The sequence below is a fragment of the Oreochromis niloticus genome, linkage group LG14 (genome assembly GCF_001858045.2).
Source record: "Oreochromis niloticus isolate F11D_XX linkage group LG14, O_niloticus_UMD_NMBU, whole genome shotgun sequence".
Taxonomy (NCBI): domain Eukaryota; kingdom Metazoa; phylum Chordata; class Actinopteri; order Cichliformes; family Cichlidae; genus Oreochromis; species Oreochromis niloticus.
Window position 1 is genome coordinate 31017621 of NC_031979.2, and position 13034 is coordinate 31030654.

Consider the following 13034-nt stretch of genomic DNA (forward strand, 5'->3'; position numbering starts at 1 on the left):
TCTTTTGTTTTCTTTCATGTCCTTTTTTTTTTTTCATTTAATGTACCGCCTCTGGGACGGGGGCTTATTTCACAGTTTTGATAAGGTATGAGACTGAGGTTACAGGGTAGTGCTGGTGATTTCGGATATGTCCACAAAACATCAGCGTACATCAGTGAAAACCCTCAGGGTAAGATTGCCTCCTTCATATAAATCATTATTGGGAGTTTTTTGCACGTAGTGCCAAATCCAGTTATAAATACATGTGTATACAGACTGCAGACTGTAATGATTATATGATTTAGTATCTTTTTTCTAACCTGAAAAAAACATGTGACAGAGGCAACAATGTGATCACAAGTACTTTATTCAGGCACTTTTTACTGGAAACATTTCTCTGGACAAGCCTAGAATGATATGTATGAACATCAGGAGGAATTTCTTCTCAGTGATACCACGGTATGCACAGTTCGGACGAACACAAAGTTGATGAGCACTTAACACTGATGAATACAAAACAATACAAACAACAAGGTACTGTAATTTTTATTTAACAGGTAGTATTCATCTATATTTGGCCAATAGTTTTCAACTAAATAAAATTGACTAATCCTCGCAGTTTCTGATATCTGCCTAATAGATAAATAAAGATACGTTACAATGTTAGATAATCTTACAGTCTAAAAATGGAGATTAGGCAATGACATTATCTGGTTACTAATGTAAACAGATACATTTTATTTTCTTGCTCAAAGCACAATTATATTCATGGACGCTTCATGTCATAGGCAGCTGTGTAAAAGCATTGAGACATTCTGTGGTGGTGTTTAAACATTCAGAAATGTATGTATATATATAGTTTTTTTGAACTCCTATTATACCAACTGTAACACTTACTGGCACCGGTTTTCATTCACATAAATGTTGTGTATACTGCTGCTGAAAGGAGTTGGGGAAAAATGGTCCAAGTAACAAAAAGTGAGTTTGTCAATACATTTACCCCAAAAAAAAAAAAAAAAAATCTGGACAGAACTAAAAATGACAAAAAATAAAACTGCTGCAAATTTTAGTGTTAGGACAGCACTAATTTTTACATTTCAAGTGTTTGCTTTTAACATTTATCTGAGGAACGTTAGTTATGTAGAAAAACAAACAGCTTACATTCTCTGGAAAGATCAGGCTGCAGATAAGGCAAACTATTTTACATTTACCAAGTAGCTGCTCAGTGTTCCCTTATTCCTTTTTTCGTGTCACAATGCAAAGAAAAGATAAGCAGTAAGGCTTGTTGTGAGAAATTAAAGCCATGTGCCTGAAAAACAGGATCATTGGATGTCAAGTCCTATTTTGCAGAATGTGATCGGGTGCATGTGAAGGACTAAGACAACTTTTCAGCATTTCACATTCATTGTTACCTTGGATGGAAGATCAAACACTGAATTGTAAGAAAATCTAGTCACATAATACTCTCTTCTGACTGATGTTTCATTTGTTCAAGCGAGGTTGTTTCTTCTTCTATAAATATTTACAATTATCTCTTACAAAAATCATACTTCATGAAGAATTAATGGTGAGCTTCACTTAAAACCACAAAGTTAAGAATTACAAGAGACGCCACAAACTTACAGTACAAACAAGTATACAGTACAAGCAGCAAATATACAAATATAGAAATGTATTCTGAGGTTTTTGCACCCCTTCGACACGTTAATGCCAGATTTTGTCAGAAACCACACATGTATAAAAATATAGACAATGCTTTTGTACAAAATATTGACATCGTTTATGAATCTCCATTCAAATGTGCAAATTAACACTGATCACCAAAAGCACATGTTTATTTAATGCACAAATGCAGGCACACACACACAAACACACACACACACAAGGCGTAGTCCTTTTTTGGCCTGTTAGTGATGTATTTTTTTCATGAAAAAGCACCACAACTTTAGCTATTTGGACTTTTTGATATAACATTGTGTACTTCTCTTGAGAAAATAGAAGAGAGAATAGCATTGCCTCATTTCAGGTTGCAGCCTCTGTGGTCATACAGTAGAACAAGATTAGAACAGCAGTGATTCAGCTCAGTTCACCCTTTAAAATTTAAATCCTCAGCTCTGCCTCTTCACTGTGTTCCAAATTATGTTCAGTTGTGCTGATCACGGAGGCAGAGGGGCCCTGTGAGACACTGAAGGGTGTAATTGCAGGCGAACGTGCTGCCAGTGGTGAGAGAGACGGGGAGAAACTTGGAGACATCGCGATTGACGAGATGGATCCCTCAGCGCTGATGGGCGATCTTCGTAAGGAAGCCAGATTTGGGAACGTCCTCCCTACGGCAGGCTTTGGATGTACAGTTTTGGCCCCAGGGTGGGCCACAGAGGTTATGAGAGGTGGAGGGTCAATTCTTGACTCTGCTTTTGCTTTGTGATGAAATGACCTGCGAGGATGAGGAGGCGCAGTTTCATCTTTTAAACGTGCTATTTCAGTAAAGACATTAGCTAAAGGTTGGAACTGGGGACACCAGTTTAGTAGGTAGTCCCAGTTATAGCTGCCCCTCAGCTCCTCATCACTGGCCACAATGGCTGTGAGGGAGCCATCTGCGGAGGGCTTTCCGTCCTCAGGGAAAGTATAGTCTTTAGGGCGGGAGATGCTGAGTCCTCGTCCCACACCTACATACCCGCACCCTTCGTCCCTGTAGACTGGCACCTGGCCAGCTAACAAAGTACTATTGACGCTGCCCACTTTCTTTCCTTTGAACCAATCAATAGAAGGCTCACAAGATACATCTGATAGCTGATCAGCATCCTGCTGGATTCCGGAGTCTGGACCTCGGGCAGAGATGCGCTCCTGCATTGACGAGGAGATGCTTGACACTCTGGGATATTCATTAATCATCCTGATCTCATCATCCTCTGCTGCCTCTGCCTCGGCAGAGCCTCGACCACTGGAGTGAGAAGGATCCAGGGATCCGCCACGGGTGTACGGACCCCCACTCGTTCCTCTTTGATCAGTTGCGTATCCAGGAAGCGCCTGATGGTAAATCATTTCATTGGCTGCTAATTTTGTTTCCTCAAACTTGTGCAGCAGGGTCCCTGACATTGGTGTTCGTTCGTGTGTCTTTTTCTCCTTCTTCCGACGTCTTAACTTAACAAAAAATAGCGCCACAGCAATTGTTATTAGTATGACTATGATCCCAAGTGAAACTGCAATGACACTGACGAGCAACATGTTCACATCTCTGGTGAGACCAAAAGATGTATGGGTAACATCTATGGTCACTTTGGCCACTGATATGCGAGACGTCTCCAGAGGGCTGTGAGCGCTCACATCCAGTGTCATTAGGCGTAGCTCTCTTTTAGAGCGACTCATGTGTCTACTGTAGCTATCCAATTTTAGAGAAATTTCTCCAGTTGATTTATTGACTTCAAAATAAGGCGAGTGGTCTGGTAAGGAGTAGAGTACAACACCATCCACACCCCCGTCCTCATCTCTGGCTTGCACTTTGCCAATGACCTGACCCTTCTTTGCTCCCTCAGGCACTTCAAATAAGAACTCAGAAGAGGTGAAAACAGGATCATATTCATCCTCCCCTGTAACATAAACCTTCACTGTTACAGTAGCAGAATAGTTGCCTGCATCCACGGCCATGGCCATAAACTGAAATGAGTTTAACTTCTCGAAGTCAAAGGAAGAGCGGGTCCGTATTTCACCTGAAGTATGATTGATGAAGAAGCCCTCTTTTCCTTCTTTAAAGGAGTCTAACATGTAGTACCTTAGCTGTCCAAAAACCCCTCTGTCATGGTCGATTGCATGCAGCATGGTAACTAAGGCATTCTGGGGTTGGTTTTCCCTGATGCTTGCAGTTACTAGATTGAGGGGAAAGAAAGGCCGGTTATCATTGATGTCCTTCACTTCTATACTGACAGGGGCCAAAGCAAAGTGTCCTTGGCCATCAGTGGCCTGGACAACAATCAAATGGGACAACTGTGTCTCGCTGTTCAGAGGTCTCTGCAGCCTCAAAGCTCCAGTCCACTGGTCTACATGGAAAAGATTTGTCTCATCTCCTGAGCTTATAGAGTACCGGACCTCACTATTTGGAGCAGAATCTGGATCTGTGGCAGATAAATGCAAGATTTCAGTCCCTGCTGCCGTACCCTCACTCAGAATCACACTGTACTCTGTTCGGCTGAATACTGGAGGGTTGTCATTGGCATCTGTAACACTGATAATGATAGGAACGCTGGAGCTACGCTGAGGGATTCCACGATCTGACACCACAACCGTCAGGTTATAACTTGGTACCGCTTCAAAGTCCAGCTTCTCCACCAGGATTAGACTCCCGACTGTCTGGAAGCCCCGCCCCTCCAAGAAGCGCACACTGCTCTCAATCTGGAAGGCATTACCCGAGTTGCCACTGGCAATAGCAAAATCAAAACCACAGTTATCCCGTAACAGGTCTCCATCCACAGCTTCTAATATCAGAACAGTTGATCCAGGAAGGCCGTCTTCAGACACAGTGGCTCTATACTCCGACTGATGGAAGATGGGGGCGTTGTCGTTTATGTCAGACACTTGAACATGGACAGTGGCAATGGCTGAAAGGGATGGAGTACCCTGGTCTCGTGCCTCAATCACCACCAGAATGGAGGGATTCTCGAAGTCAAACTCAGTCTTTTGTTTAGTAAATAGAGTACCTGCGAAGAAGCAGAGAGTACCATCATAAGAAAGCCAACATAATTTTAGGTCTTTCTTTCACAACCAATCATAGTACATATCAGTGCTGGTTAGCTCATACACAGTAATGAATGACTTAACTAAAAAAGTAAATTACAATTACATTTTGTAAACACTGTGGCAGATTTGGGTACACGCTGTTTGAGGGAACGTTATTTCAGGCAAATGGAAATGTTTTGAGAACAGGAGAAAGTATAGTTAGAGTAAAAAAAAGTTCTCTTTTATGACGCACTTATTTTTAGATGCTATCTCAAGCAAAACATCTGAGGCAAATAACATTCGATTTGGTTTTCAATTACTTATAATGAAGAAAATGATTAAATATTTTGCAATACTCGTTGCAAATATGTCCAAACCCCAAATGAGCATCCAAAGAGCGCTTTAGGGAATGGCATTTTTTTTAATGAAGTATAATTAAGGGGCTCTTAAACTCTGGTTAGAGTGTAGTTATAAACAACCATAAATGCAGTGCAGAGAGTAATCATACCATTGACTGGGTCAATGTAGAAGACACCTTTCGTTGATGACATGACTCTGTAAGTAATTTTCCCATTGTCCCCAGAGTCACGGTCAGTGGCTGTTACGGTGATGACTGCGCTGCCTGCAGGGAGGTGCTCTGATACAGCCACCTGATAAGAAACACATTAAATGAAAATATGTTTATCCCCATTACAGATTATTTAACACTTCAACAAATATTCCGATAATCTAAAATGTGGTGAAATATGCAGTACCTGATACAAATCCTGGGTAAAGGTGGGGGAATTATCATTCACATCATCCACCAGCACAGTGAGGTTGGCCTCGCTTTGATGTTTAGAGTCAGATGAGCGAACGGTCAGAGTGTACCACGTCCTTTCCTCGTAGTCTAGTGGGCCAGTCAGCGACACTCCTCCTCCATAACGGTGAATTCCAAACATGCCTTGGCTGCTTGCATCTAGGTGTAACGTGTAGGAGAGGGCTGGCCCCGAGTCCACATCATTTCCTGTTACCTGGGTGATTATTGTGCCAATGAGAGTATCTGTATGTGTGAAGACAAAGAGCAGATATTTAGGTGCAGCTAAAATGAAACACAGAGTGTCTTGGTTTAAAGAAAAAAAAGAACTTTATGAAGAAATATCCGGTTCTGGAAAGCCTTGAACTAATAGACAGGAAATGAACGGAGGAGGAACTTGGCCATAGCTTGTTTCATCAAAGGGTCAGACTTTTCTCACTGAGCCCTGCTGAGTGAGCTGCCAGGGAGTGTGATGTGAGGCTTTATGATAAGATCACTGGGCTAACTTCCACTGTGAGGCTGACTTACCCTCAGGCACTCGAATCTTCTGAGGCAGGGGAATCATGGGACTGTTGTCATTGAGGTCAATGATGATCACAGTGAGGGTGGCAGAGCCAGCGAGCCGTGGGGTTCCCCGGTCTGTTGCCGTAACAACAAGCCTGGAGCGACAAAATTAATGTCAGCTTTTTAACTTTTAAACTTTCTGAACCCTGTTACACAATTCTTGGTCCCCAAAGCCCACATTGAACAGCATGTTTTTGTCTGGATGTTTTTCTTTCTTTCTGTATGTGTGTGTGTGTGTTTTACAATACACAAAAGTGCCTGAAAGTCATTTTAAATATTAATAAAACAATATGTTTAAAAATATTATCTGCAGGGGATACATGATTTTCTCATAACACTGAAAGGCTGTGATGCAAAAACATGCAAAATCTACTTTTCTCTTTCTATAACAGAAAGAATTTTCTGAGTGGGACTTCTAAATTTGAGTCAAGTTTGCAGTAGCAATATACAATCCAGATGAAAGTCAGGTGAAACAGTGCAACTCCTTTTTAAAACCTTGGATTTTTCAAATCAAAATATGAACATAAAATGAGCAAAATTGTTAAAACAAGGAAAAGTTGACAAGTAGAGGAAGTGTACATTCTAACTGTAACAGAGTCTAAATATGCATGTGGATTAGTTGACAGGAAACTCACGCCAACATGTGGTTACAAACAAACAGAATAAAAGCAAGACTCACTTCGTCTGGGTCCAGATTTCCCTGTCCATTATGGCTGCAGTGGTAACGCTTCCAGTCAGTGGGTCTATCTTAAACAAGCCACTCATGGATGATGACCTGATAGAGTAAGTCACCTGACCATTTTGACCCTGGTCCCGGTCGTCTGCAGCCACCTGAGTGAATCAACACCCCATTTTGGAAACGTAAATATAGAAACATTTGCAGCAGCTGTTTTAGTGTAACTCGAACTAGTGAGCAATATTGGACTTGGAAGTCAATAGTTAATAAAAATGGGCTATATGGTTCTGGCTTCATGGCACAAGTGATTATAGAGTAAATTCTTCTGGGACACTGAGATCACATGAAATTGAAAAGTCAATCCTCTGCAGCACTGAAACTATCCAGTTTTCTGATGCTTGAGAGTTTTTATTCTACAGCTTCACATTTAAACAGCAGCCAAGCATAATAAACATTTGGGGGAAAAGCTACTGCACCTGGATAATAGGAAAATCGTAGCCTTGTGCCTCCCTAATGTAGGCTACATAGTTCTGGAGTTGGAAGCGTGGCAAGTTGTCATTTACATCCTGAAGGATTAAGTTGACAGCCATGTAGGAGCTAGAGGATGCTGTCTCAGCTTTCACCACAAGGCGGAGTTTTGGGGTCTCTTCAAAGTCCAGTCCTTCAGATTTCTGGACCCATATTTCACCTAAATCACAAACGCATCAATGACTCACTTTCTACATTTCAAAAATATAGCCTTGTAATGTGTACTGCCATCTTACCAACCGTTGTACTGCCAACACTTACCAGTAATTGTGTTTATTCCAAAGGACTGCAATTTATTGCCACTGAATATACTGTAGGTGATCCCATTTTTAGAGCCATCTGGGTACTGGGCCTGAGCCTGTGTTACTACTGTGCCTAGAAGATGCAAAACACACTATGTTGATACATTTCATTTATACTTCTTATTTCAAATGTACATTTACACGCTTTGAATTACAATGTTAAAGATTTTAAATCACTTCAACCTTTAGCAGCGTTCTCTTGCAGGCTGACATCTCTTGCTGTGCGAGAGAAGCGAATCCCACTGTAGCTCTGCTCCTTTATGTAAATGATAACCACTCCCAGGGAAGATTGCGCTGGGTTCCCTTGGTCCATGGCCTGAACTATCAAAGTCCGTTGGCTTTGGGTCATGGTCTGCAGCTTCTCTGTGGCCTGGATTTCTCCTGTCAGTGAGTTAATGGTGAACCCCCGGACAGGGTTGGCGAAACGATAAAAAACAGAGCCATTAGCTCCAAAGTCTTTGTCCTCTGCTCTCATAGTGGCCAAAACTCGACGATTAGAGACACTACTGGCGGAGACATTCACAATAAGTGGGTCCTGAATGAAGAATGGAGCATTGTCGTTCACATCCTGAATATAGATCGTCACCTGAGCAGTGGAGTTACGTGGGTTTGCGGGGGAAGAATCGGTGGCACACACCTCAAAAGTGTAAGAAGCTGTTCTCTCTCTATCTAGGGGGGATGCTGTGATAATGCGACCTGTGTTTTGGTCTATCATGAACATGCTCTGGGAGCCATGGCTCAGAAAGTACAGCACTTGGCTGTTAGGACCATGGTCCAAATCAATGGCTTTCACCTCCAGGACGAGTGACCCAATGGGAACATCTTCCAAAATTTCTGCTGTGTAGCTGCTGCTTTGAAACTGGGGGCTGTGATCATTGATGTCCAGGACTATCACTTCTACAGTGGCAGTGCTGCTAAGGGGAGGGTGGCCCTGGTCCTGAGCTATCACCGTTAAACTGTACCCAGGCCTCTTCTCCCGATCAAGGGGCCGTGAGGTGGACAGGACACCTGACTGGCCATCCAAGCGGAAGTCTCCAGATGGATCTCCAGCTGCAAATAGAGCGATAGCAAATGGCTTGTAAACATTCGAAACTATGTACCGATCATTTAAAACATTAAATCAAAAGAAGTTCTCACCTGTAATTTTGTAGTTTATCCTGCCGTTGTCTCCCGCATCCTGATCAGTGGCTCGAAGGGTGAACAGAGGTAGTGCTTCCAGGTTTTCAGGCACCTCTATGCTGTAGTAAAGACGTCCAAAGACAGGGGGGTTGTCATTAACGTCAGTCACCTTGATCCTCACAGTTGCTTTAGCATAGTTTGGTGGAAGGCCTCCATCTTTTGCAGACACTGCCAAAACATAAAAAAGCACACTATAATTTTCGTAATAATTCATAATTTAAATATTATTAATATGTATCAGATCAGGCATTTTGTAAGGCTGTAGAACAATCAGATGACAGTACCTGTGACAGTGTAGTATTCCTGAAGCTCCCTGTCCAGAGACTTAGTAATCATAATCACACCTGATACTGGGTTGATGCTGAAACCCTCCTGTGAGATACCATCATATGTCACCTGGCCATTGCTTCCTACAGAGATACAAATATAGTCACAGCATTCTATTAAAAATGGCCTGTAAAAAAAAACTAAAAATCAAAGAATGTCGGTGAAGGTCAGAGAGTTCCATCCTATAACTTGTAGATAATAATGAAAAAAATGCATTTACAACATGTTTCAAATTCTCTTCTAAAAGCTTGTATACTTATTTGTTTGTTTGTCATGAGGCTTGCTGTATAAGCATTTGGCAGCGAGAGCCCTCCCTCAGGCGTCTGTGTGCCAGATCGCGTGCTACGAGAAAGCAGCCTGGCAACCTCACCTGTTTACTTCACTAATTGCTTTTGAGGAGAAAGTTTATAATCCTTCTACTTTATGTGCTTCTGACTAAGTCTGGGAGAATGCATGCTAACCCCCCCTCCTCATGTAGTCCTTATGCAATTAAAAACAACTGTTAATGCCTCTAATGTGAACACATAGTCGGCACATGATGGCTAAGAATTAAAAGCAGCACAAATATGCTATGACAGATAGCATATCAGACCTTGGTCCAGATCAGCGGCAGACACTGTCAGCACACTGGTTCCTGGAGGTTGGTTCTCCGAGATCTCTACTTCATACTGGCTCTGCTCAAACCAGGGCACCTCATCATTAACATCGATCACATGCACACACAGCAGCTGGATGGACGAGTGTTGGGGTATCCCATGATCCTCAGCGATTACTGTGAGGTTAAAGATGTCCTGCTCCTCGCGGTCCAGAGGTTTGAAAATAGACAGAGAGCCTGTAGGGAGATGAATGAAGGGTGAAATATGAGGAGAGATTTCCTCTACGTGTGTACTTTATTATAGCCTGGTTAAAAGAGACAGTTACACAATTACGGTATGAAAGCATGTCATCAAAGGCCATAAAAAAACACTGCTTGCCATGATTGTGTTTGTAGTCAAGTTATTTAAAAATCAAGTGTGAAAACTTGCCGTGTGAGGGCCAAATCAGTGCTAATCTCCTCCACACACACAGAGCTCTGCCTACCTGAGTGCTACCACCACCACTGCTGTAACAGCCCAAACGGTCTGGCCACAGTTTACGAGATTTTCCACTGGAGAATGCCGCAGCCATCGAGAAAGAAGCAGTAAACACACACTCTAGACACGCAACAGCCAGGCCTGCCGTGCTCCGTAGGAATTAGAGGCACCCTAGCCTTTTCATTATCCTGCCCTAAGAGGGTAGAACTTGCATTGATTTAATTTCAATTTCATGCTTTAAAATGAAATGCAACTGTTAAAGAAAGAGAGGGCCAAGATTGTTTTTCTTTTAACTTTTTTTGTGTGTGTTTGTTTTTCACTTTGTGCCTTGCTAGGATTGAGATAACTTGCCTCTAAGCTTTTAATCTGGTATAAGTTACAGGCTGGAATTTTTCACCTAAATTTGATTCCTCTGTGATCCTACTATATCCCTGGTCACTGATAACACATGGGAAGGGGAAAAAATGGAGGAATTTAGGGAGATTTTTTATTTTGGATGTTTTGTAAGCAAGTGTGGGGGTTGGTGGCGCCAATGCTGTGGACTGCCGTGCATGTGCAAGCGGAGGTTGCTCAGACAACAAACACATCTCTCTTATTTGATATGGCAAAGCCATTTATCAAAATTTGATGGGTTAATCCCTGAATGGTGTTGTCTTTTGCAGAGAAGCAGTCCCCCATATCACCAGTAAACTCTCCCTACTTCTCTTGAAAGGAAAATTAATGACCTCCATTCTGACACTGAGTGATGAGAATGTTTCTCACACTGTGACTTTACAGATTTATAACAATCGCCTGATAGTTCTCTCTATTGTGGTTAGCTGTGACGCCAAGGTAATGAAAACAGATTGTGCAGAGTTGTCGTAGACCTTTGGTCAATGACCCCAAAACGGGAGCAAACCAGGTGCACAAAGGATTAACTTGTCACTATTCTAACAAATAACTAGTGTGCATGAAAAGCACTTCAAGATGAGTGCACATACTGGGCTGAAGCAGAAGTGACATGCATGACAGACGCTGAATGTTTCCATCCCCAAACTGCTCCAGGAGGCATCCTGGTTGGCGACTTGAAGGCGAGGGCGGAGCAAATGTTGACACGTGTCTCAAACACCACAACAAAGCCCACAGGACCAAATGGCCCAAGGTCAGTGCTGACTAAGTGACATACTCTAATGCAAGCACACAAACACATATGTGCATGCCTACGCACACACATACACACGTGCGTACACATAAACACGCGTAACTGATCCCTCCTCTAATGGTTCCCAGAAGCCTGAGCAGGAGGTTCTTTGGTCTTTCATGGGAATAGATCCACAATAACAGATGATGGGTTGTTGTGTGTGCGCGCATGTGCACGTGTACTTGCACATTCTCGTGTGTGTGTGTGTGTGTGTGTGTGTATGTGTGCGTTTAATATTTGGCAAGCTGGCCTGTCTGGCCTCCAACTGAGAGAAATAAGTCATGAAAGGTGAAGCAAGAATTGGGCTGACCTTAGAAGTAAGCAGATTATTAAAACAGTTTGTGTGTGTTTATAGAAAGTAAGGTTAGGTGAATGTTGTGTGGGGTCGTGTAGTATGAGGGGCCGTACAAGCCAAAATTCATTCTTTCACTCTCACACACATACATTCTTCTTTCACACACATATATTTTCACTCTCACATACATATATTTTCACTCTCACATACATATATTTTCACTCTCACACACATATATTTTCACTCTCACACACATACATTCTTCTTTCACACACATATATTTTCACTCTCACATACATATATTTTCACTCTCACACACATACATTCTTCTTTCACACACATATATTTTCACTCTCACATACATATATTTTCACTCTCACACACATATATTTTCACTCTCACACACATACATTCTTCTTTCACACACATATATTTTCACTCTCACATACATATATTTTCACTCTCACACACATACATTCTTCTTTCACACACATATATTTTCACTCTCACATACATACATTTTCATTTATGCATTCCTACATTTTGCTCTCATTTACATGCATTCAATATGCATTTAATCTCACAAATAATATATGTATGTAAGAAGAGAATGCATACATGTCAGAAGAAAATATATGTATGTGAATGAAAGAGTATAGTGGAAACGGAAGGAGTTTAATGGAAACGGAAGGCTGGGTGTCTGTACCGCTGTGATTGGCTGAGAAGCACGCGCGGGTCACTTTCAAGTGTCTGACAGTATGGAGGGGGGAGAAGAAACTCGAGTTCTTCAGCAAGCTATCGGGGTTTTAAGAAATATTTTATCATCTCCTGAAACGGTCACATCGTTGTCCTCGTCACTTGATCGAGATGGGACGGGCTCAACTTTTTTTTTTACGTGCGCTCAAATTTTTTTTACGTGCGCTCAGAATAGTGGGACAAAAATAAGGCCATAGGTAACAGGCATCTCCGAAAATGTTAGAGCACTTATGGAAATATGTGATGTCTTGATGAATCAAGCAGATATTTGAAGTTTACACAGCACCATTCTCGCATGAAAATATCTTAAAAGTTTATTTTGTGACCTATGGCGTTATTTTTGTGCCACAAAACCAGCCAATCACAGACTTGGATGCAAAAATATCTGATTGGCTGTTCTGGTCTCCAATCAGCTCGAAATGACGAAATGCAATATCTCAGAATCCATTTCGTCCAAAACTCAAACGAGGCAGTGGCAGAGAAGCACAGAGTGGCAGAGTTTGAAATATTACTCTTTCTGGGTTACTGTGGCGTTATTTTTGTGCCACTATTCTGAGCGCACGTAAAAAAAAAGTTGAGCCCGTCCCATCTCGATCAAGTGACGAGGACAACGATGTGACCGTTTCAGGAGATGATAAAATATTTCTTAACACCCCGATAGCTTGCTGA

General features: G+C 42.0%; 1 protein-coding gene across 1 annotated transcript in view; it reads right to left on the reverse strand.

Annotated features, from left to right (window-relative positions):
- Positions 1 to 328: 328 nt before the first annotated feature.
- The window catches only part of LOC100693268 (protocadherin-16), a 79412-nt gene continuing 66706 nt past the window's right edge, over positions 329 to 13034 (reverse strand). The window contains exons 11-21 of the mRNA XM_013274360.3: positions 9654 to 9893; positions 9019 to 9144; positions 8693 to 8902; positions 7739 to 8605; positions 7515 to 7628; positions 7202 to 7413; positions 6729 to 6880; positions 6014 to 6144; positions 5445 to 5731; positions 5198 to 5339; positions 329 to 4670 (exon numbers count right to left, since the gene is read on the reverse strand). Coding sequence (XP_013129814.2) covers positions 2080 to 4670; positions 5198 to 5339; positions 5445 to 5731; positions 6014 to 6144; positions 6729 to 6880; positions 7202 to 7413; positions 7515 to 7628; positions 7739 to 8605; positions 8693 to 8902; positions 9019 to 9144; positions 9654 to 9893 — 5072 coding nt within the window. The 3' untranslated portion in view covers positions 329 to 2079. The remainder of the gene's footprint in view (positions 4671 to 5197; positions 5340 to 5444; positions 5732 to 6013; positions 6145 to 6728; positions 6881 to 7201; positions 7414 to 7514; positions 7629 to 7738; positions 8606 to 8692; positions 8903 to 9018; positions 9145 to 9653; positions 9894 to 13034) is intronic.